General features: G+C 36.8%; 2 protein-coding genes across 2 annotated transcripts in view; one reads left to right on the top strand and one right to left on the bottom strand.

Moving 5' to 3' along the window:
• cog5 (component of oligomeric golgi complex 5) overlaps window positions 1–26086 on the top strand; it is a 115013-nt gene that overhangs the window by 3350 nt on the left and 85577 nt on the right. Inside the window, exon 6 of the mRNA XM_041257631.1 lies at window positions 5235–5355. Within this exon, the coding sequence (XP_041113565.1) occupies window positions 5235–5355 (121 nt within the window). The remainder of the gene's footprint in view (window positions 1–5234; window positions 5356–26086) is intronic.
• LOC121319798 (G-protein coupled receptor 22-like) lies at window positions 15147–17657 on the bottom strand. Its single transcript, XM_041257632.1, has 2 exons — window positions 17312–17657; window positions 15147–16642 (listed from the first exon to the last, which is right to left on the bottom strand). Exon 2 carries the CDS (start codon window positions 16636–16638, stop codon window positions 15337–15339), a length of 1302 nt encoding a protein of 433 aa, XP_041113566.1. The 5' UTR covers window positions 16639–16642; window positions 17312–17657; the 3' UTR covers window positions 15147–15336.

Raw genomic sequence — 26086 nt, 5'->3', positions numbered from 1 at the left:
ATTGGTAATCTAATATTTGATGTGTATTTGATTGCTTTATACAGTTGATGTAAGTTCATATTGCTGTCATGTTTTGACGTTGCAGTGTAGCCTCACCATTGTATTATCATTATTTATTGCCAAATAATACAGGGACATATTGGATAATAAGAAGGCAGATGTAGGTGTTACTTTAATTTAAATTTAATTGTGCACAGTAAAGAAGAGGTGTATTTTTCAATACAGGTGAGTGTCCCAGGCACCATGACCTTAAGCAGCCACTTGTCTAAATTTTAATGTGAGTGTATATGAAAATAAATGTGTCCTGCATATCAGACATTTTTACATATATCTATAGCAGCGGTTCTCAAACTATGAGGGAAGCACAGCAAGGTGTCAAGGGAGGCGCGAGCTTTGTGTCCCTTTTTGGATGATTTGAAAAAAAAAAAAAAGTTATATTTTAAATGTATTATATTTAAAAAAATAAATAAAATAACACAAAGCTTTTGTGTAGCGTGCTAATGTTCCTTAGCAACTGTGAAACGTGACATGTACATTGCGTGGTTCCCCCCTCCCCACCACCCCAAATAAACTTAAAAACAGTGTCAGCAGCGCGCTTATAGTGAGAAACAGCTTTAATGAGAAATGGGTCGTTTTGTGACAAAGGGAGAAAAACATACAACACAAGCCGAAGTGAGGGCTGCAGCGGTGGTTCCAGCAAAATGCAGAAGCCGAAAATATGGCGAAGCATATTTAAAACTGGGCTTTACATGGAGAGGGTCCAGCGGTGCACCGAGCCTCAATGGGCCCGATACTCGAAAGGTTTGCGCACCATGCAGAGGGGTATGCGCATCGCAAATGGCCGTTGTGCCAAAATTGTGCCAAGTTGCCATATTCGAAACGCCCTTTTGTGCGTCACAATCCATTCTGCGCTGTGCAGAAATAAAATGTATGCATCACGCAATATGGGGGGAGTGGCTGACAACATGCGTGATCCTGGTATATTCGAAGGTATGTGCCAAGCACTAAACCAGGTTTGTGATGCGCAGAATAAGGATTGTAAACACTACCATTCCAGCACTGACTACAAACAGGCAACAATGGGAAACGTGGGTAGCATGCAGCGTGTCCGTCATCATGTGGATGTGAATGATGCAAGGCACACCCAGCATCAGCAACCCCGACATAGGTGAAGATACGCTGAAAGGGTGCACTGGCCTCGGCACACATATGAGGAGCTCAGCAATGTCCAGGTATCGTCTCGACTCATCTATGTCACATGCTGCATGATGACCTGGCCAGAACAAACCTGCGCAGTCATGCCTTGTCTGAGCAATTGGTAGTATCTGTCTGTCTGTCTGTCTGTCTGTATGTATGTGTATCCTGGCTACCGGGACCTTCCAGAAGGTAGCAGGTGATACAGTGGGGATCACCCAGTCAGCCGTGTCCGCCACCTCAGCCAGTTCATAACCGCGTTGCTGCGATGTGCTGAAGAATATATTAAATTCCCCAGTACCAGAGCAAACAGTGAGGAGATAATGCAGGTTTTTTTGTTTTTTGTTTTGTTTATAAAAAAAAAAAAAAAAAAAAAAAGAGGTCCTGCACCTGCCGCGCGTGGTAGGTACAATTGACTGTACCCATATTGCTATCCGGGGTACCTGTTCCAGTTGTTCTGTTCTATCAGGATTCCAGTTGTATTTGGAATAGTGGGAAATTTGAATAGCTATTCCATGCCATGTAAGCAGGGTATTCCGAATGAGTCCGTCCGTATTCTGGATACCAGTATTACGAAAACGTGATACCGAATACCCACTTAGTATTAGGATACTATCGGAATACTAGCCCTTCTAGACACCTTATTCAGAAAATCAGTATTTTTTCTAGACACACGAGTCGTCGTTTTATAATCTATAATATAGAAGACGGCGACTTTTGTGCCCAACAAAGCCTTTGCAAAAACTGTGCACAAATATATTAGTATGTGTATGACCCCAAACTGGTTGCCGACTATGCAATATCTTCCTATTTTTTTTTTTCTAGTAGATCAACAGTCAATACCAAGATATATTAAATATATTAATTTAATTATCCTTGTAGTCACATTGAGATTAAAACCTCTTTTACGAGTGAGATCTAGCCAAGCAGGTAGCAGCAAGTCAATCGGACAACAAGAACAATACATGGTTAAATACAATTAACACACAAGCAAATCACATTTAAAACAGTAATCAAAATACACAACAGTAGTCAACTATTTTAAACAATTACAACTCTCAGTCACGAAATCATGCAGTTTACTCTTAAATTGCAATAAAGAGATCTGTGCAGCTTTAGTTTGGGCTGGAACTTATTCCAGGACCATGGAGCATAATAAGCAAAGGATCCTTTACCAGCCATTTGGGATTTTAAAATACAAAAAAGAATGAGATCTGAGGCTATGGTTACTATGGGAACCTATAAGGTATTCATTTAAATAAGTATATTCATATAATTTACATTGAATAGCCTTGTATACCAGAATATACCAGTGCGTCAACCTGCGTAAAGCCAAAGAAGTCCCGCCTACCAAATCGTATAATATGTAATGATGAGTATTAAAGCTTGGATTTCTATTGTACCTCAATGCTGCATGATATAGCGAGTCCAGTTTACCTAAAGTTGATGGTGTTGCAAACCTATATACTGCATCGCCATAGTCAATTTGCGGCAAAAACATAGAAGCAATTAGCCTTTTTTTTTTTTTTTTTTTTTTTGTTTCCATAACATATAACATGTGCATATCATAGCGAAGTCTATAGCGTATTCCCGTGTCCAACAGACAACTGTGGAAACATGCACTCGCCTCTGTCCAGCGCATTGCCTTCCTTCTGTTCCTTTAATACGGTCCTATTAGCATATGGTATCCGCACACATCGGATGGGCGGATCAGTTATCTGTTTTATCACTGTATTGATACAGTGGATGGCGGTAGTGTGTTTACATATACAGTTATATGTGTTCTTCACTGCTCCACAGGCATATCGGCATCCAACGTGTACCATCAAAGTACGGAAATGAAGATTGAGAGAGGGATGAAGAGGGGAGGGGGGTCCTGCCTGTTATCTTTGCTGTGTGTTGCCACACATCTGTATATTAATCGTATAAATACGTCATACACTCATCTTGTGGCCCATTGCTTTATTTGGCTATTCCATAGGCTGCTGTGCATAACGGGAGAGGGGTAGGCAGCTGCAGTTAACGTTTTCCTAAAATCAGACCGGTGATTTGATCAACCAATGAAAGACCTGTATTTTCTATGTAGCAGTCCAATCGTAAGTTAGCTGAGGCAGGACACACAGTTCTGTTAACTCTAATTTCTGGCCGTTTTTATGCAGCTGAGCAGGTTGCTGAATGTCGGTGTTGCTAATTGTACAGAGACTGTTCATTTATTGAGAAATCATAGTAGGCTACAATTAACATTTTAGGAGCGTGTTTAGAATGAATTATGATTCTTACAAAAATGGCATAATGAAAAAAATCCATTCCGGCGACACTGAAAACCTTACAAACTGGGCTTAATCATGATGTTCAAATGGGTGAGTAGAATGAATAACATAACGCATTTCTGTGTATTATGTATATAAAAATGCTTGATTGATGTTTGCTTTGCAGGTGAATGACCTTGTCACATTTACAAATCAGAGTGTACTACCACAGTTAGACTTTGTCACAGCACAACTTACATATAAAAAAAATCATTCGGAAAAAAAAGACAGTATCCAAAGCTTTTTTATTATTATTTTTATTTTGCTTCAAAAACATACAGCTGGCCTTTAAAGAAACCTTTATAGCATTTCCTTGTGATACAATACAATGGTGACACCAATGATAGCAGCTTGTCGCATTAGTAATGGTGACCGTCCATCATTCTGCATTCTTGCTTGGCTGTTGTGTGCAATTGCTATATTGGTAGTGAATGCACAGACGGTTTTGCGAGGCACAAACAGATTTGGGAATTGCTCTAAAAACTGCTATATTCCAATGTCTCATAACTGCTTTGTGCCGTTTTGGAATATCTCTCATTTTGTGCCAAAGCACAATTTTTTTGCGAGGCACAAATTTAGTGAGGGGATTGCATGAAGATCGAAGATCGGGCCCTCTGTGTTGTATGCGGTGAAATACTGACAAACCACAGCATGCACCCCTGCAAGCAACGCCGGCATCTCAAAACAAGACACCCTACCTTAGTATGAAAACCCGGAATGTTTTCAGAGGAAGCTCAGCTTTTTTCTTTATTGCATTTATATAGCGCTTTTTATACAAAGTGTCGCAAAGCACTGTATAGTACATAGCAGAAAAAAAGAAAAAACCACAATACGTTTGTCACACATACAACTGCAACAATAAGACCATTTAAATAACAGGTTTAAGCAACAGTATACACAATACAAAAGCAGCGATTTTAAAGTTACGTTAAAATCCACTAAGATGAGAAAGTTAACAGGACAAAAAACATATTTTAGTTGCTTACATTTTTTTTTTTTTTTTTTTTTTTTTTTTTTAATTAATACTTCTGAAACTCATACTGCTCTATATTGAACAAATCCCTTTTTATTCATTTTTGCGACCATATAGGATTTTCAATTTGTTATATTGTTTTAGTAAACTGGGGAGGCACAGTTATTTTTTTTTATAGCTCAGGGAGGCTCACTATGACAAAGTTTGAGAACCACTGATCTATAGAGTTGGTTTTTCAATTGTAATTGGTTATTGACTGTATTAGAATCTGCAGGTATGTGGAGATGTCTGTCTGTGTCAAACTTACATTTTGACATATAATATTGCTTGTGTGTGCATACAGTGTGACCAGGCCTGTTTTTTTTCTTTCTCTGAGTTGTCTTTGGTATAAAAAGCAAATATAAAGTATAAAACCTGTAAAAAAAAAAAAAAAAAAACACCTGAAGTTTCAAAACTAATGAACTGTCTGGTAGCCCATGTTGTTCCTGAACAGCAGTAATTCAGTGCACTCTTGGGGAATCAAAGGCCACTGTGAAGTCACTACAGATTTACAAACCACCATGCCAGGATCTATAGGCAAAAAGCAAGGACAGCTTAAATGTATACCCTAGACTGATTAAGCCAGCAAATGCGCGCCAGCCAGGAATTTGGTCAATTAATGTCTTCTTCTCTTTTAACACATTATAGACTTTGTGACAATTTTTGTGGCTGATTGAGAAGTTTTATAGTTTGAACTAATGTTTTTATTTTATGGCTAGGTGGCATGTGATTTGCTGCGAAGGATAATCCGCATCTTGTATCTCAGTAAGAGACTCCAGGGCCAGCTGCAGGGAGGCAGCAGAGAGATCACCAAAGCTGCCCAGAGTCTCAATGAACTGGGTGAGTAACTTATTTACTGTTGTTTTCATGGGGCTTTATAGAATCTTTGGTACATCAGGAAGGATATTTACTGTGTGTTTCAGTGAAGTTAATTTAACTGCTTGTGCCATATAGCTCTGCAGAGACAATATTTCTGATATTCATAATATTCTACTATTCTTAATCAGTTTGAAGAGTATCTGCAAGTTTGCAGCTGAGGAAGGGAAAAGCTCCCTGTTCTTGCTTCCTTGTATAAACTGGTTACAGGTCACAGTAAATAAGTTTTGGCACCCTAATTGAGCTACAGATTAATTTTCATATTGGATCACTTCATTTTAATGCTCATTTCCCCAGAAATGATGACAGGTACACCCAGTGTTTAGATATTTCATGGCACACAGGAATAGATAGCATATGTGTTTTTGGGCTGGTTTAGTTATTTTTTCTCCCCTTCAGATCTTACTTTTTAGTTGTACATATATGCAATACCAGCTAAAGCCAGCAGATGTAGCTGTTGTTAAAATAATGTACATTTCAAACATGCAACTGGTTTCTGCAAACTGAAGCTGGTCTTTGCAGTTCTATACATGGGATACCATTATATACATCCTTAGTCTCAATAAATCTAGTGTATTAGGAAAACTTAAATAAATCTAAGCCACACACTTTTTAAAATTCTTTTGCCCTGTTGACGTTAGAAATAATTTGTTTGATAATTGCAATAAAAATGTTTTGAACTAGTAAATGCATTGTTGAATCTATGACTTTATAACCCTTTTGTGTACATTGCTCCAAGCAATGAAGATATATAGTGTATATTAGGTGTGTATATTATGCATACTAATTCCCAATATGCATAATCAATGCTAGGACTTATGGCATTACAATCTATATACCCCTTTCTCGGTATAGATTGTAATGTGACCTGACACCTCGCCGGATACCTGTGTTGTATTACATGCTGTATCCGATTTTTTGCTGAATTTAACACTGAATCAGTTCTCTCGTACACTATAGGCTCTTATAATACAACATGATGTTTGATTTAAGGCTGCTTTTTTGTAAATAGTTTGCTGTACAAACTAGCTGTATTTGTTACTGTCATCCAGTAGTGCATTACCGCGACTTCATTTCTTCTCATCTCTGTATTTCGAGTTCAATAAGCATGAGTTTGGCTTTAACACATTGTTCAAATCCTGCCTGTAACTCTGAATAAAAACCAAAGTGCTTGTACTGGAAATCAAGACTGTATTTGTAGAAACAGTTGATTTTTTTTATTTATTTATTTTTAAGCCACATTTTAATGATCTAAATTGCTTCAATCTAAATCACTTTTTCCCCCTCTATTCTTCCTTCTGGTGTTTTTGTACCACCTTTTTTTTTTATATACATCACTTAACACAGTAAACCGATGGTATGAAGGTCTGACCTCCAGAGCCAGACTGCCTGTTTGCTAATTTAAATGAGGAACGAAATGCTGCATTCTAATCATTTTAATGTAGTCTTGATAGAACCCTGTAAGACAAATTGACCCCCATAATAAACAATTTACATTTGTTTCTTCCACCTGCAACAGCAGCCTGAGGTGACCATCTATCTTTAAGAGCACACTGTATTTTGGTGTGTGGGTTATCTACAAATTTCAAGAAGGTTAACTGTTCAGTTTTGGACACTAAATGAGTTTGGTGTTAGTATGTGAGTCTGTGAGAAGTTTAGTTTCATGTAGTGTATATATAGTTTTAGTTTCCTCTGCATGATATTATTCGGGTGTGGAAGCTCAGCACTTAGCACCTGGGATTAGGAGGTCGTAGGATCACTAGCTACCAAGAGGCATTGTTTGTAATAGATTGCTTGCCCAAGAGGTTCATTTTAATTATAAACCTACAAAAAAATACCACCCACCATGAGTAGATCTAAATGGGTCCAGCATTTGGATGCCCAACCAAACTAATTAAAATGCGTGGCGCTGTGGAATCTGGAAGAGAAACTTTGACACAAGTTCCATTCTGCTGTTTTGCTGACACATTTTCTGAACATCGAAAATCTTTTCCCACTGCTGTATACAGTGCATTCTCTTAGGTTGTGTTGCAAGCAACTTTGAGTCATCTTTCCAGTTTATGTTTTCGTTCAGAGTAGCTGGTCAATATTTAATGCAATAGAGTTTCATTGACTAACCTGTATATGCTTCATTTTGCCCTTTGCATCTAATGGTGGTGTTTTTTTGTGTGGGATAAGTGTGTGTGTGTGTGTGTGTGTGTGTGTGTGTGTGTGTGTGTGTGTGTGCTTTTTTTAAGATAAGGGCATGAATTAAAGTCTAAACTAATTTATTTGTTCACAAAGCATAGTGGGATACCTCAGTGGGATCCTAAACTCCCGTTAAATATTAAATAGGCAATTAGCAAAGGTTTATAAAAGTGTCAATTTATTTTAACCCTGTTTTCGTCATAATTTAAAATGACCAATTTGTCTGTCTCTTCACTGCTGCAACTCATCCCTATCTGGAGGGCTGAAGATCCAACCCTAAGAGATTCTGGTCCGAGGAAGTGATGCCCAAACTTCCAAACTTTTCACAGACATTTTTACACCAATGTATTCTTAATACAGTATTATACATACTTTCAGTACTGAGCTTTTTTACAGCCCTGGAAGTATCTTATTTATTTAGAATTTTTTTTCTGTGGCGCAGCTGGTGGATATCTGCAAACCTAAAGGTTAACATTTGTTTATAGTGCGGTACAAGAAAGTACCTAATTTTACTGATCTTTTGACTCCATATTTACTAAGACAACTATCACTAAACTGATTTGAGTAGTTAGGAAGTGCACTAATATAATTAATGTAATAATAATATCTTTATTTTTATATAGTGCCTTTCACAGTGCACCACCATCACAAAGCGCTTTACAGAGGTAGGCTGTGAACTGTGCATTATATGCAGAGTCACTTAGAATAGGACATTGATTCAACATCTCATCCGCAGGATGGAGCACAGGGAGGTTAAGTGACTTGCTGAGGGTCACGCAGTGACTCAGTCAGTGGCAGGGGTGTGATTTGAACTGGTGACCTTCTGGTTACAAGCACTGGACTTTAACCACTGGACCACACTGCCTCCTGATATACAGTATTTACAATGCTCTGTACGATGTGCAGTGGTCAAGGATACACTGCCACTTTGTCAAGAACCACCTGCATAAATATGTGTGGGATAACTAATACACGCCAGTACACAACCATGAAATCGGAGAACTGGGACAAGGACAATACAAAATTGCAATTGTAAGAAAGCTTAGTCAGCCTGAGTGGAATCCTAATGCATGATAAATCTGCATGTAGTATCTGCAAAATGTTCTTAGTTTTTCAATAGATTTGGAGTATTGTATAAGGGGTATGATAAATAATATTGCTGCTTTGAAGTATGGTGCATACAATGTAATATTTATTTTTTTTTTTTTTTTATTAAAACTAATTGCCCAAATCATTGACGGATATGAATATCTATTCATTATAAGCCACAATAGGACAGATGCAAAGGTAAAAATACAGTGACCACCTAGAAGCTGAGAAATCATGTTAAATCAGTTTAATACTGAATTGTCAAATTTAATTGGACTGTTGTGTAGCAAGGACAATAAAGACGAGTAGGTCAGAGGTGACGGTTAATGACGTGGGATTTTCCAGTGGCAAGTGTAGACCAAAGTCTGAGGTGCTTTTGCCTTTAAGACAAATTACTATATTTAGTTCAAGGTTGTTACTTTTCTGTGCATTTTAGGCATGACAGTTAATGTGAAAAATGTAAAATTCACCAAAACAAACCTAGTTGCTTGTGACATGATTTTTTGAAGGATAGCTTTCTCTCCAAGATGTTTACAAGTTGTTGTTGTGGTGTGTGCTTTTCAGGTTTCATTTGTTGATCAATAATTTATGAAACTAGACAGACAAGTGTTGGATTCCTTTTCTTCTTGAGTGCAGAATGTTATGTGAGGGTAAGCGTGTGTTAGCCAGAGATAACAGGAATACTATGCATGATACATAATGCAATTTAATCTCATTTCTGCTTTGATTCTGCTGGCTAAATCAAGTTTTCAGCAGAAAGCAGGTACGCTGGAGCCTGCAGGCCCAACATGTTCAACAAAACAGACCCTGTTATGTACAAATAAAGTGAAACAGCAAACTGCAGATGCACAGAGGAATAAGATATCTTACATAGATATCTTGTTTTGTGGTTCTAAAGACAACAAAGGCCAATTGAGTCCAAACCAACTTAGAACTTTTCACTTAACTCATGAATGCTGCCTGTAACCAGGTTGGGAATATGGCAGGAGGAAACATTTTGTTACATTTTACGACATATATTGTAGTATTGTGTAGGCCGGATCCAGTTGTGTTAAATTATCAATGAGAGGTTGTCATTTTAACTACTCTAAAATGACCGTAAAATCCAAAAAGTATCAAGAAACCTTCAGGTGTGAATCAACTGCACAGTAGACCTTTTGTTGCCTTTTTTAGTTTGATGTGGAAGGCTGCTTTCAATTACGGTTACTGTCAAAACACATCCACTTGCCTATATTGACTGGAGGCAGTTTTATTTATAAAAAAGATCAGTAAAAGTGAGAGATCTTTCACGATGGTTAAGAAGCTTTTTTGAGTTGTCGATGGTCACAGGGCAGCACCCAGCCTGCTGTGTGGATAAAGGACTTTTGTTGTTTTCACTGCAGTTTCACATACAGTTGTACAGAATTCCTTCAACAAACAAATAGTGTTTGTTTTAATTCCACATAGTCTAGTGGAGATTGCAGCTTTTTTTGTTTTTGTGTTTTTTTTTTTTGTTTTTTTTTTGTCAATAGCATTGGTATAAACCATTACTCAATTCAGTGTTATTTTGTTAAGGCTAACTCAGGGGAGCTGCATCTCAGCCCTCGCTTGAAATCAGAATTGACAGCTCAAAATGTGTTTCTTTTTTTAAATTTTTTTTAAAATTTGGAAAACCTGTTTCCATACTGTCATTTGTGGAGAACCTATAACTACAGTAGACCTCCTGTTGCAAGCTTAACTAACATCTCCATTATTATACAAGAATAAGAAGCATATGTTGCCACAACGGTAGTTTACTTGATTAACTAAAATGTGTGTGTGTGTGTTTTTGAAAAAAAATATTATTATAGTCCAGCCCATGTGTGTGTGGTGTGTTTTTTTTTTTTTTAATTTTATTTTAATGCCTAAAAGGGGTTTCGAACACTAGTAAAGCACTTCCTTTAAAACGACTGAGGCAGTATCTCGTGAAGAGGCCCCTTGGAAGTTTATATGCTATGGTTTTCAGGTGACTGTCTAGAAACCTTTTTGAATGTATTACTTTGTGTTGTATTTTACAGGGCTTTGGGGGCAGAAACCAGCTGCTGGTTTTTAATTACTACTTGATTTTAAAGTACAGTGCAGCTGTATGTCTTCAGGTTTACATTCAAATCCCTCAAGTCTTATTCCCTCTTGTCTGTATTTTGTTTCATCAGTTCTTCACAGTAATTACGCAGTGCATTGTGGATCAACAGTAATTGTGGTTCTTCTTTACAAAAACCAAAATACACAGTAATATTAAAGAATATTTTAATTGTACTTATGTAACTTACTATCATGCTCACATTCTTTTCCCTGGTGAAACCATTTGATTTGCCTACTTATATTTTCAATGTTATGCTCTCCTCAGCTGGTATATTGTGGTTCTGCAACTATAGTTCTTTTTGGATGCTCAAGACTGCATTTTGAGTATCCTGCTGCATAGAGACACTACACTTACTAGTGACTTAGTGTCTTAATATTTGGTACACAACTGTACATTGCTGTACAAAACAATAATTCTACAAATCCGAGGTCTTCATATTATAACACATTTGTTACAGAAAAATATAAAGCATAAGTATTCTTTTGATCTTATTTACTCATTTACTGCCACATAGGCTTTAACCTGTAGCCATATCGGTGGCACAGACCACATGCTTTGGCATAGGCTCTTTCATAGTTGGTGTATTCTATGACTCTCTCAAGTTCAGTTTTGTTTTCGGTAGACATCTTTATTAGGCGATTCCCTAGGTCAGCAGTTTTTGGCAATGATTTTACAATAGAGGTCATGTGACTTTTCGGTTTCTGCATGATGGGGGACAGCAAACTTTGAAATAGAGCCTTCATATTTAGTACACATCTGTACGATATGTCACTAAAGTCAAGAAGGAACATAACAGTTCTAAATATGATTCATAACTTGAATGGTATCTAAATGTAATCTTTTTTTTTTTTTTAATCAGTAAAATCTAAATGTTATGGTCATGTAACTATTTTACATCATACCACTGTTAGGAAAACAAATTGCTAACTTTGCATGTTGGATAATAACTTAAAACATTGAACAAAAAACTGATATTTGTCTCCCATTTTGTTGAAGGTTGTAAAATCTGTTTGTAAAGTTAACCACGTAACTTATACACGTAAAGTAAGAGACCCAATCTGGGTCAGACCTCTTGCTGCTCAAAAAAAAAAACAAAAAAAAAAACTATGGATCAAAAAAAGCCAAGCCTTTAATGATTTGTTTTAACCTTAAGCTTTAAAGGAGCTGCAGTAGCCTCTGTGGGAGACTGGTTAATAGCTGTAGTTTTATCCCAATGCAAGGCCATTAATGTCTTGTGGTACTTTTAAAAATTATAATTCAATATGGTATTCAAGCAATTTAACAATTGCTTTTTAAAAACTGAAACACAAGCTGTCATATAGAATCATTCTTATATATTATTGTTTGTGTGTGGCACTCTAACTGTAAGCTAACAACATACTGCTTGCAATGACAATTTTTCCTAGCCTAATGATTGACTGAGGACGTGTTGACTTTGTATTCAGTGACCTTTTAAGATTTGTGGAGTCAGTTGTGTCCTACTCGTTTTCATTTTTTATTGTTATTATTTTTTTTTTTTTGTTAATTATTTTCCACTGTAGGTTTTAGAAGTTAATGTAGTGTAATTTTGCCTAAAGTTATCTTGGATCAATTCCATCTGGACCAGTGGTTCCCAAACCGGTTCTGGGGACCCGCTGTGGTTGCTGCTTTTCATTCCAACTGAGCTCTCAATTACTTAACTAGAACCTTAATTGAATTGATCATCTGCTGAATTTGTTTTCAGCTCTTAACAGTTGCAGATTTCAAGTTAACTATACCATTTTATAAGTAACTTGAACTCTGCAACTGTTTAAGAGCTGAAAACAATTAAAGGTCTAATTAAGCAAATTATCAGTCCAATTTAAGGGCCTAGTTAAGTAATTGAGAGCTCAGTTGGAATGAAAACCAGCAGCCACAGTGGGTCCTCAGAACCGGGTTTGGACTTCATGCAGTAGAGGACGAGCACAGTCAAGTTGCTGCTGAGGCACAAAACAATTTCCAGCATGAGAAATCCAGTAAGTGAACCCTGAAAGCTCAGTGGGTATGGCAAGGCTTGATTAGTGTTGCTGCAGTCAGTGGATTCTTTATTGTCTCGTACAGTGCATATTCTTTAAGGTAGGTTCTCGGTGTTTAAAGGACACTGAAAGTGCTCTAGTGCCAAGTTTCTTAATTGGCATAAGGGGTTCTCTATGAATATGTAAAAAATCTAAAGTGTGACATACATTTGTGTGGGATTATAGCTACCTCGATGTGTTTTTATTTTGGCTCCATCAAAGCCGGTATGGGTGAATTAAGTACTGCAAAAATGACAAGAAATGCTGTATACACAAGCCATTAAGAGCTATTGAAGGTAAAATCACTGCCCCTCACTTCACACGTTAATTTGTTAATCCTCTAAGTTTGGAATATATAATTACAATTTCTTTCATCAGTATGTTCCAAATTACCTCCACCCACATGACTTAAGCACATTAAGTGAAGGACACAGCTGTTTAAAGCACCACATATTTTATACAGAATGTAAAGAAAAGGCCAGTATATGATCCTCGGAGTACTACAGTGATTACTGTGAATTATTATTTTTTTTATCTTGAAGAAAGATTTGACAGTCAGTTACCACATTACTATTTAACCACTGTCTCTGATACCAGTTAGCAGCCAGGTAGGTAGGAGGAAGTTGAAGCCACCTGCAAAAGCACACTTATGTAGGCTGCTGTTTCCCTACTGTACAGATACCTCGGTTCTCCGGTGAAATCGAAAAAAATGTAATTGAAATAAACCTGCTGGTTTATTGACAAGTGTAATTTGTCACAGCTGTGTCTAAGCATTGGGAGATGGTCAGAGTATTTTGTGTGTGTGCATATATGTGTATATATATATATATGTGTGTGTATATATTCCTTCACATTTATCAATATTTAAACTGTGACAAGGTACTCATGGCGTATGTGTGGGTAACTGTATTGCAAGACAGAGGAGTTGGAGTTGAAACGCCGGCACAGGCGTGCAGGGTTTAAACAAAGTAAACAGTGGGTCATGTGACGCTACCAACGATGGTAATGCACAGAGGACACATACAGGACAGGCAGGCAGCAAGTCTCAATCGAGCGCCTGGCTGTAAACAGTCATTTGATCAAACATAACAACTCCAAAAAGCACACAAAACAAACCCCTTTCCACATGTAAATTACACCAACACTAATCCCCACCTGTGGTATGTTTAAAAGAAAACAGTAAAGAAATAAAAAAGGAAAGAATGTACACTTACATGCTGAGTACAGTAATTACACGTCCTTTCTCTTGAAAAAAATTATCCAGTGTAGTTTGCTCCCCACGTCCGTGGCCTGGTTGCAGTTTGTGTGAAGATGACAGACAGTCAACGATTGCATTTGTACTACAATAGGTAATCTTTGAATGAATTGACGTTCTCTTTGGGGGGAGAAAACTGTTCTTGCTGTTGGGATTATTAAACGGGTGTTCGTTATAGTGAAGTTAGCCTGTGTGTGTGTCTGTGTATATATATATATATATATATATATATATATATATATATATATATATATATATATATATATATATATATATATATATATATATATATATTTTTTTTTTTTTTTATTTATGTATTTATTTATTTATTTAGGTATTTGTTTGTAAATCATACTCTTATTTCACTGCCCTCTATATTTCTCGGTTTCTTTTATGTTTGTCAGATGGCAAAATAACAAGGAAGCATTGCAAAGGGATAATGAACACTAATAAGTCACCTATCCATGCACAGGACAAAAATGGCACTTAATTTAAATTACTGGTTAATCATTTTCCTGTTTAGTTCTCCATATTTCCCTGGTTACTGTAGTTTAGTTTTGTACTTTTAGCATTGGGTTCTCTATGAAAATCTATCCAGCAATGTGGTGTTGTTCTGTTGGCACAAAAGGGATCGAAGAGAATCACCTTCAGTCTTGCTTTTTTATTTGTAATTTTAGGCAGACAGTTTCTAAACTAAATACTTGGCTGGTTCTTTGTGTAAATATCTATAAATAAGATGGAAGAACCCAGGGAAAACAGTATGACCCAGGATGGGAAATTAAAACCTTATTACTTTTCTTGAATCTGACAGTAATCTGTTCCATTATAAGCATTTAAAATGCCTGCATGATTTTCTCAATTGAATCTTAAGTTGAACAGAAATTGAAGGCTTGAGAGTGCAAACTTGTACTGCACGCAGATTGATGTAGAGAAAGAGCATTTTCAGTTATTATTTTAACTGTTTATAATAAAAGACCAGACATTATAGATCTTCAGTGTTTTTGTCTTTTTATATACATATACACATTTTATATTCAATGTATATACACACTTAATAGTGATATCACACATTATAAAAAGCCATGCAATGTCTACATTGTGTTCTGCAGGATTGTAGAACTTAAATATAATTCTTTAATAAATAATAATAAATAATCCACCTTTGACTGTGCATGTATTACAGTTGCATTTACAATGATGCTTTGGGTCATTTAGTCCTTATGTATTTTTACCTGATGGAAATCTTTACTTACTATTTTTTTTATTTCCTGAAGTTTCAGTTATTCTCCAACTTGTGTAGTTGCCAGACATTTCTGTCTAGCCTCTTTGTCTTCAAAGGTCATCTTTTTGTTCCGTTTTGGGTCAATCCAAGAATTGTGAATGACTGCATTATTTGGCAAGGGCTCTGCCTCTACAATGGACACAACTCTCTTCTTCATTTTGCTTTTGAGGACCTTTTGGAATTTCTGTCTTGTAAAAGCGTACAACAAAGGGTGAAATATGGTAGTCCCATAGGCCATGACAAGAAACCCAAGTCTTAACCTTACCAACAGGTCACTGGGGCCTAAACATAAAATGACAGAATTTAAAATGGTGATAGGTGTCCAACAAAGAAGGAATGTGGAGATTATCAAGAGGGACATCTTGAAGACCCTCCTTTGCCTTTCTCGACGCTCTCTGTGACGTTTCACTGCCCGTCTGAGAGCAATTATAACCGAAACAGAAGTTCGTACACCAAACATGACATTGCGTCCTGTACTGCTTTGTGACACGTCTATGGTCTCATGCTGTGTGGTCAGAGAAATTGTCTTTTTCTTTCTAGTTTTTTTCTTCTGCACTGTTGAAAACCTGGTGCCAATCCTTATGTTCAAAGCCTGCAGTATTTTGTAGTAAGTGAGCAACATGACAATGGCAGTGAAAAAGAAAATAGGGATCTGCGCAAGGAGGTGGTAATACAGTCCCAGTTCAGTATAGTATTGGTTTATATCGGTACTTGAGAGGGTCTTGTTTTGCCCTATGTTTTCAGGCTGAAAGTTAAAAAAGCTGACCTCCATGAACGGTATCAGAAAACTAACGAAGGACACAATCCAGATTAGCGTGAGTAGCATCACTGCCCTTCCCATGGTCAGAATTCGGTTTGCTGGCTTCACCGAAATATCGTACCGGTCCAGGGTGATGGTAAGAACATTGACTGTGGTCGCAACACTGGCAAAAGACACACAAGCCTCGTGAAAGCAGCAGATCAGAGCAGTGTTGCTTTCTTGGGAAAGCAGAACAACAACAATGGTTAGGGGAATGCAGCCCACACAGATGATGACATCCAGCACATGCAAGTTCATTGTGACAATGTTACTGACAGAGTTAATCAGGTTGGACTTCATGCAGTAGAGGACGAGCACAGTCAGGTTGCTGCTGAGGCCCAAAACAATTTCCAGCATGAGAAATCCAGTAAGTGAAACCTGAAAGCTCAGTGGGTATGGCAAGGCTTGATTCATGTTGCTGCGGATGGATTCTGTATCGTCTCGTACAGTGACGTTGTATTCCGACTTCATGGTGGCTTCCAGCACTAGGGGGAAATGCATTATCCTGCAAATTAGAGATTTTTTTTATTAAAACATCATCATTTTTATGACATCATCATCACAGCATTCAAAGTAATAGCTTTATTGGCGGGTACTTCAAGGACAGTTTTTGTTTTTTTTAGAAATATGGAAAATGTATTCGCCACTTGTATTTATTCAGATGAATCATTCATGTGAAAAATCTAGTGGTACAACATGATCTCTCCTTTGCTGTATCTTAGTGGGGGAATAGGTTTTTGGATTTAAAGTACAGTCATAAGGCGTTTGTAAACATTTTGTAATTCACACATTTTAAATACAGTACAACAGCACATTTTCAGTATGAAGATTATAGAGTACCGGTAACAAAAAATGTGTTTGCATCAAATTGTTTGTATTAAAAAAAGGCATTAATTAATATTGACATTGGATGCAGTTAACTACCAGAGTAATTGCAACCTAATGCAATGATTAGAGATTATATCTACCAGTGATGTTGTTCTGTGAGAATGTAGGGTAGGGGGATTGCTAAGTGCCAAATGCATTTGCTCTGGACATTTTGAATTTCCTGACAAGGTCATGTAGGGTATTTTAGGAAGAGGATTGAAATGGCTGTGTTGCAAAGGCAACCAAACTTCATTGCTTTCACAGGAAATGTTGGAAAATGATTGGGTTCATGCAGCCAGTGACTAACCTTTTCCCCAGAGTTTTTAGAAAGCCTCAGGAGGCTGTAAATAGGATGAAGCAGATTTGCTGTTCTTGATACAGGATGTCATTTGGATCTGACCATTTTGTTTTTCAGTGATTTTTTAGCTGTGCTGTGCGCCTTGCAGGACTGTCATTTGGTTGTTATGTTTTGCTCTTGAACATAGAATTGCTGTTTAGACTGGTCCTGTTTACCTCAAGATATACAAGTCGAACTTCAGTGTTCAATGTTTTAGCCGCAGGGTACAGGAGAAAATAAATTCGGAGATCGGGAATAAAATGTCCAAGCCATCTGACATTTACAAATATGCTGTATAACCAGGCAGTACCTATAAGTAAAGCACTCGTTACGAATTATTATATATATATATATATATATATATATATATATATGTCCGGAAAAAGCTTCTGCAAAAAAATTGTTTCCTTTTAAAAATGATTATATATTGCACTGCTGTTTTTTTTTTTTTAAATAGCCAGGTAAGCAGTGCTGTTAATTCAGTTTAATATAACCAGCTGCAGCTTTATTACAGTTTCTTATTAACTGAGTCAAGGAAACAAGGATTGCTATCCAGGATGGAGGCAAATAATTAGCATGTTACTTAATCAGTAGGCTAATTTGAGGTTCTCTTCACAGTCCTTGTTTTGTTAATATGATGTTGCATTGCTTTTGAAAGCTTCGTTGGCTGCTGCAGTCATGTTTTCCTTTGAATTCTAAATAGGAAATATGTTGTCTTCTTTGACACCTTGTCCGATACAGTACAGATTTGAGAAGATTCAGAGCTGCTTGTCTCCATCCAGAGAAAATGAAAGCATTTCGATCAGATTGACCAGTCTAATTTGCACAGTAATTTTATTTGTAAGAGCAAGTGGACTTTCCAGAGCTAGGAGAGTCATAATCCGTAATGATTTTATAGTTGTTCAGTCTTTTGTGGTAGCTTCATTGTGCATTTCCTGGAAATGTATAGAGATGGAAATGTGTTATTTATTTATTTTCTGGACAGGTTTGTATACCCCAGTATCAAAAATTAACAATATATCAATTTTAGAAATAATTTGTGTGAGGAACAGAATGCACAGGAGCCTAACATGAGTACACATTAAAAGAAAAAAAAAAAAGTTATATACTTGTGTTTTTTTTTTTTTTGTTATGCCATGTTTTTTCTCTTTAGATCCGCTGTCTGATACTAATTTAAGGTGTCTTCTATTTAATCTAACATCAAGTTTGAGATTTAAACACAAATCGGTGTTTGTTTCACTGAGAACAAATTCTGATGTGAAAACTTTTTTCTCTAATAGTGTCACCAGTCGGCAAGCCACACAGATCTGGTTTGTTGTATTGCTTTTCTCGCAAAGCGGTTTAAATATGCAAAGCTTCTTGGATGATAAGCATGCAGAATATCAACAGTTACCTTTTATTCTTGCATGTCTAGACATAGTGTTCACACAAGTGAATATAATACCTGCTTCTGAACTGTGTTTGGCTCTAAATGAAGCTACTAAATTCTTAGTTTCATTAAAATATAGCTTTAGTGTTTATCATTTTAATGTAGAAATGTCTTACTACAACTCTGTTTATGCCTTCATGTGATTTGTGGAAATAAACGGGCACATGCCATATTCCTGCAGTTTTGTTTGGGTAACTTGTATGAATTACAGTTACAAAATATTTGAGGGACTACAACCAATATCTCCTTTCCTGCATTAAAAAAAATGATAAAACAAGCAAGCAGCTTAATTCTTGCATTGTATCCAGCATCATGAAAAAAAATCAAAACACACTTGGATTTTTGTATTACAAAAAAACCCACAGATTCTTACCTTGGAATGTGAAACTGCTTTGGAAGAGCATCCTCACACATGTTTGAAGTAGTCTGATTTTGGATTTATTCACCAGCTCTGTTTTCTGCCAGCGTGCTGAATTTAATAACATCAAAAGCTCTACTTGAGAAGCTGGAATTTAAAGACACATGCCTCCATTCTGTTCAGTTGCCTTGAAATGCGTGACATTGAAAGAACCTGGTGTACCTGTTACTACAGCTTGCTGCTGCTGCTGGTGGTGGTGGTGGTTGTTGCTCACTACCAAGGAATCGATAACCATCTGGAAATTCCTAATGAAAGTAATTTAACATGCTGAAGCCATCGTGCCTCAGGAGACAGCATCCAGATCCAGTCTTCCTGAAGTGAGCAGTGTTTTACACTGGGGCTGCGGGGGAGCTTCCACAGAATGACAGCGTGACTTGTTTCTGTGCCTCGCTGCAGAGAATTGCAGTGCTTGCTCTTATTGTGATTGGTCTCTCGTGATGGGCTTAACCCTGTCTTCACTATGTAGGGGATTTCTGTTCTATTTTTTTTCATGCTGGTGATGGGTTTTATCAGGTTTAGCAGTCAAACAGGATAGACTCAACTTTCATAGTTTTAATTTAAGAAACACCAGTAGCAGATTTGTAATGAAATGTTTGTTTGTTTGTTTGTTTTTATTTGTAATCACAAGCTCCTGTTAGATTAGGCTACTTAAATTGTTTGAAGATGGGTGTTTGCTTTTCAGTGAAGGAGATTTCAGCCCCGGGCAGCACATTTTAATATTAATTTTAGTCAGCATCGTTAATGAAAATGTTCGTCATCCTGTTAACACAGGGTGATGAATTGATTTCATACGTTTGTGGTGTTGGAAAGAATTGAATGTCTGATTGAAAGTTTTAATTACTTTTACTGTCAGATTTCAGGAGAAATCACTGCCTTGCATTATTTTTATTTTTGTTATTTGCTTCAGTGTGTGAAATAAAAGCCAGGGGGCACCCTTTGTGTGGATGGTTAACATTGGAGATGTTACCGCAAACTGGAAGGATAGGGAATTTCAAAAGCAGCTCTTTTTAATTAATTAATTAATATTTATTTATTTATTTAAATTAAAGCCGCCTTCGAATTAACGTCTCACTCAGATATGAGCTTTTTAATAGATGCTGCCCTCAATAAAGAAACGTAAAGGTTTTTTTTTTTTTTTTTTTTTCCTGCCCCTGTACTAAAAATTAATAAAGAAACACGCGACTCTGGCTGTGTACATGTGACGCCCTGAAGAGACTGCAACCTCAATCCACCATGTAATACATACTAATGTACACACACCTTAGTAAGCACATTTTATTTTGTAGGGGGATTTGTTTTGTTTTACTATATATATATTATATAAAATATATGTTTTAACAGGAATCAAACTTATATTCAGAGGTTAAGTTAATGTTAAGAAAAACAACTGCATCACACTCAGCTACCGTTCTCTCTACTCTTCTTGTCCCGCCCCATAGCAACCAATACACACAACTCCCACCTAATAGGCTCTCGTTAACTGCCAATAAGATAAGCCCCCAAAACACACGAGTATAGTGCTGTAAAGCATAGTATTATTAATAAAGGCCACCCTCGTATAATCGCTGCCCTCATTTTAAGGGTCGCAGTCATTTTGATCAATTTTAAATAAATGCCGCGGCACCCATTTGAAGTTATACAGTACCTATAGAAAATATACAGTGCCTAGAAGTCTACACCTCCTTTCAAAATTTTCACCTTTTGTTCCCTTATAGGCGGGAATTAATATGCTTTTTTTTCATTTATTTATACATCCTACCCCACAACTTCCAAGTGAAAAAAATATTCTAGAAATTTGTAGAAAATTAATTAAAAGTAAAAACTGAAATAGCTTGGTTGGATAACTGTCCACCCCCCTTGTAATACCAATCCTAAATTAGCTCAGGTGAAACCAATCACCTTCAAAATCACACACCAAGTGTTAAATTGTAGTGATTCACATGATTTCAGGATAAATTCAGCAGTTCCTGTGGGTTCCCTCTGCTGGGTAGTGTATTTCAAAGCAAAGACTCAACCATGAGCACCAAGGTGCTATCAACAGAACTCCGGGGCAAAGTTGCTAAAAGGCACAGATCAGGGGATGGGTATAAAAAAAGAAAAGGCTTTGAATAGACCTTGGAACACAGTCCAGACGATTATTAAGAAGTGGAAGGTGTATGGCACCACCAAGACCCTGCCTAGATCAGGCCGTCCCTCCAAACTGGATGACCGAGCAAAGAGGAGACTGATTAGAGAGGCTACCAAGAGGCCAATGGCAACTTTGGAAGAACTACAGGCTTTTATGGCCAAAGCTTGTCAAAGTGTACGTGTGACAACAATATCCCAAGCACTCCACAAATCTGGCCTGTATGGTAGGGTGGCAAGAAGGAAGCCATTACTCAAGAAAGCCCACCTTGAATCCCGTTTTGAAGTATGCAAAAAAAAAAAAAACACTCGGGAGATTCTGTAGCCATGTGGCAAAAAGTTTTGTGGTCTGACAAAACTAAAATGGAACTTTTTGGCCTGAATGCAAAGTGTTATGTGTGGCGCAAACTCAACACGGCGCATCACCCAAAGAACACCATCCCTACTCTGAAGCATGGTGGTGGCAGCGTCATGTTTCTCATCGGCAGGGACTGGGGCACTTACCCCACAACTTCAGGATAGAAAGTAGAAAATTAATTAAAAAAAAAACTGAAATAGCTTGGTTGGATAAGTGTCCACCCCCCTTGTAATAGCAATCCTAAATTAGCTCAGGTGTAACCAATCACCTTCAAAATCACACACCAAGTTAAATTGTAGTGATTCACTGCTGCCCTCTACAAGAAAGCTGAAACTCTGATGGAAGTTCACCTTTCAGCATGACAAATGACACCAAGGTGCTTTCAAAAGAACTCCGGGACAAAGTTGCTGAAAGGCACAGATCAGGGGATGGGTATAAAAAATGAAAAAATGCACATTGGAACAAGTTAAGACGATTATTAAGAAGTGGAAGGTGTATGGCACCACCAAGACCCTGCCTAGATCAGGCCGTCCCCAAACTGATGACCTGGAGGAGACTGATCAGAGAGGCTACCAAGAGGCCAATGGCAACTTTGGAAGAACTACAGGCTTTTATGGCCAAAGCTTGTCAAAGTGTACGTGTGACAACAATATCCCAAGCAATCCACAAATCTGGCCTGTATGGTAGGGTGGCAAGAAGGAAGCCATTACTCAAGAAAGCCCACCTTGAGGTCAGGGCTGCTGTTTGGAGGGCCCGGTTGATGGTGTTTTCAACCACACGAGAAAACAAAGGTACTATGTAAAAGCCATTTTGTGTATTATGTATTTTTGTGTTACAGGTAAACATCTTAGCTGTCCTGTTTTAGTTAGGTTCCTGTGTGTGTATTAGTTAGTGCTTTTTTAAGAGCTAGGTGTTTGTTTATTTCTGTTTTTGTGTTTATTAAAAATGGCGCGTAAGCATTTTAGTGTCCTGGGTCCTGTCTGAAAGGAGCAATGAACCTGTGAGAGTTGCAAATCTTATTTTTTTTATATATATATATATATATATATATATATATAAATTAAAACACATGGCAGAATAATTGTTCAATATAACTATATATTAAAATATAAGCCAAATACATCGGATTTATAGTGTAAACAAGCTCCTGTCTCTGCGTGCTGTTGGGAGTCACGCAAAAAACAAACAATCAAGCAGTGAAGTTCAATCCAAGTTGTACTGCAAAGTTTGGTGGCCCAGTAAGTCAAAAAAACAAAGTTGTTTTTATGTTGTGTTTACAAGACCATAGTCCTTAAACGTTGGTTAGTGACAGTGGCACAGACAGAGACAACAACAACAGTTTGTGTTTTAAGTACGAGTCCGGATTGCTGATTATTACAACAAACAAATCATCACGCCTACCACCAAATTCCAGCCCAGGGAATCAAAAGCAAAAAAAAAAACCTTCACTTTTAGTGTTGTTGAACATTTTACCTTGACGGCACAACTGATATAACTGAGGGAAGCGAACTATTATTTTATGTAAAATGCGTAAGTAAATGTGTGTGGCTTTTTTTTAAACTTACATTGAAATATAATGGCTCTCAAACATTGACACCACCTCTCATCGACGCTCAGTTTGGGAAGCGAAGCGTCTGCAAGAGTTCAGGCTGCCACTCCCTGTAACTACATCCCTCTTCTCTAAATGGACCGCTAAATCCTTGAATCTGCTAATAACATTAGTAATATGGGGACTGGTATTTATTTAATTATGGTCTTGAGCCTCAATGGAAAATCGTAAGGTTAGGAAGGTATGGGTAACAGCCAGATAATGTGCACCCTCGCTGCCTTTATGAAAAATGTTTTCTTATTAGAAATAGACTGATGGTATGCCTTTGTGTCTTAAACAACATGGGTGTCAGTTTATTTTATTGGTGTGCATGCGTACCAGTTGTGAACCTGTGTATATAAAGATAGATAGAATATATATATGTGTGTGTGTGTGTATATATATATATATATATATATATATATATATATATATATATATATATATATATATATATATATATATATATATATATATATATTATATATATATATATATATATATATATATATATATATATATATATATATATATATATATATATATATATATATATATATATATGTATATGGACAGACAGACGGAGACAGACAGGGACAGATAGACGGGTACAAACAGATGGGTACAGACCGACGGGTACAGATATATATGTATAGATAGATATATATGGATAGGTAGGTAGATAGATAAATATAAAAATAAAAACATAAAAACCCTATGAATCTATATATCAGTGTAAAGGACATGTCCTTATTGATAACAGTAGAGCACCGGTTAGAATAAAATCTATTGATAATGTGTAATGAAGTACAAGGTAGTATGTTTCAGAAAAGCAGGTATTTACTTAATTTTCTTAAGTCATGAATTGCTGCTTTTTATTTGTAATCTGCTGATACTTGTAATATACTGTATATATGTAAGGTGACCATATGGCTCTGTGTTCAGCAGGACAGTTTGGGATAGGTCATGCTTTTCAACTCATAACCCAATGCATTCTGGTACATTTTACCTGTCTTGGGTACCATTGCCTTTATGAGAAGCAGGACTACGCTTAGCAGAATGCATTGGGTTGTGAGATAGCCTGACCTATCCCAAACTGTCCCGCTGAACACGTATGCCCCATTGCTATCAGTCTTGTTTACTGGTCTATCATCTATTGTCAATATTAGGAGAAGCAGTCTATTTTTCTTTAAGGATTGCTTACAAAAAAATACACATTTACTATATCTTTGTGCCTGTCATATAAGAAAATGTGTGATGCCTATGAAGCAATGCAGAAGAGTTAAGACTGCTAGAGTTGATTTGATTAGGTTCATTTAATGGCAGTTTTATATTTCTTGAGTGCATTAAAAATGCTTAAACCACATTGATAAAGCACACTACAGTCTATCAAAGATTGCATGTATGCTTCCTTACTATTTTAAATCCTCGTTGATCTCACCGCGATCCCGAGCTTATTTTTAAATTCTAATCAGCTAGGCAGTTATAGCTATAATGACACATACCATTTCTACATCCAGACTCTCGCACACAAACAAACACATCATTCAGTTCAGGCACTTGCTTATGATGTTGCAAGGTACTAATTATAGGCATGTGCTTAAAATATTACAACCTTTTTATTTGCAGTATCTACAGGACATAAAAATTTAAACAATCAGGCTTTGGCAGAAAGATTATGGCTGATCTGTAATAATGTAATAGAAAAATGCTGAGACCAGAAACTGTGCTTTTTATAAATGCTTTACATCAGTAGTTTCTTTTGATGGAATTTTTTTTTGGGAGATTTGTAGGTTGTCAAATGTTATCCGGCTGTTCGCTACAGTAGTTTCTTGAAAATATGATTCCGATTTGACCATGCAACAGTTGCAGCGGCTGTAGCATCCCTGTGTTGAGGCATTTTGGTTTGTTTGTTTCAAGAAGTCCTGCATGTAACTCCTGCCAAGTTAGAATTATACAGTAAATGAATGTGTGTGTATATAGTGCAGAAAAACTGTCACGACTCTGTAAACAAGGCTGAACTTTGTAGGACATTTAGGGTATTGTCCCACTGCTCTGATTATTTTAATTCCATTCCACTTAGGTTTCTGTAGATCGAAACAACATTGTCTAATGTCGCATGCAAAAATAACTTTTTTTTCTTAAATCGCTGTCTCTATCAATGACTTTGCTTCAGTCTGAGCTTTATCACATTTGGAGATTCATATTTTGAAATCCAGTCTGAAACCTAACCTTAATCTAATGTTCATTTACTATTTTTTATGCTCTGAAGGAAGTGAAAGATGAAGAGGAGGCAGCAGGCAATTACAACACTTGTATATCCCTTTTTATAATTATAAATTATATAATTTATAAGACTATTAGGATATCGGACAATGTCTTATTTGTTACTTCTAGGTTTATATCAAAGTGTAGTGTACTGCAATTCAAAAGTAATTTATCAAATATTATCTAAAATCATGTTGAGTGTTTTGTTTTTTAAGAGTAATTCAGTGACTTTCACTCAAATGAAGCATAATTATTTTATGCAATATCAGTAGTTTCACTGTAGTTTTTATTTTATTCTAGCCAAGTCCTCAGGCATGTTTGTTCTGTAAGTGTGTGATTAACATGGAATGCCAAAACTAGTCCCTTGACATTCTGAAATGACATTGCTTCATATACATTTTATTAAGAACCTCTGTTTTGTACTTATGGCTAAAGTTGCACTGTTTCAGTTTATAGGATTGTGACAGAAAGCTGCAGTGGTGACCTCAGACCAGGAAGTGAAACCAAAACACAGGATGGTACAGGGCAAAACGGCCCGGCTGCGCTCGCATTTTTATTCA

This window comes from Polyodon spathula, chromosome 8 (assembly GCF_017654505.1).
Source record: "Polyodon spathula isolate WHYD16114869_AA chromosome 8, ASM1765450v1, whole genome shotgun sequence".
Lineage (NCBI taxonomy): Eukaryota > Metazoa > Chordata > Actinopteri > Acipenseriformes > Polyodontidae > Polyodon > Polyodon spathula.
The sequence above is the reverse complement of the archived record's forward strand: the minus strand, read 5'-3'. Positions and strand labels throughout refer to the sequence as shown.

Excerpts from the sequence above, each read along its gene's own strand:
- LOC121319798 (XM_041257632.1), bottom strand. The coding sequence starts at position 16,638 with ATGCATTTCCCCCTAGTGCTGGAAGCCACCATGAAGTCGGAATACAAC.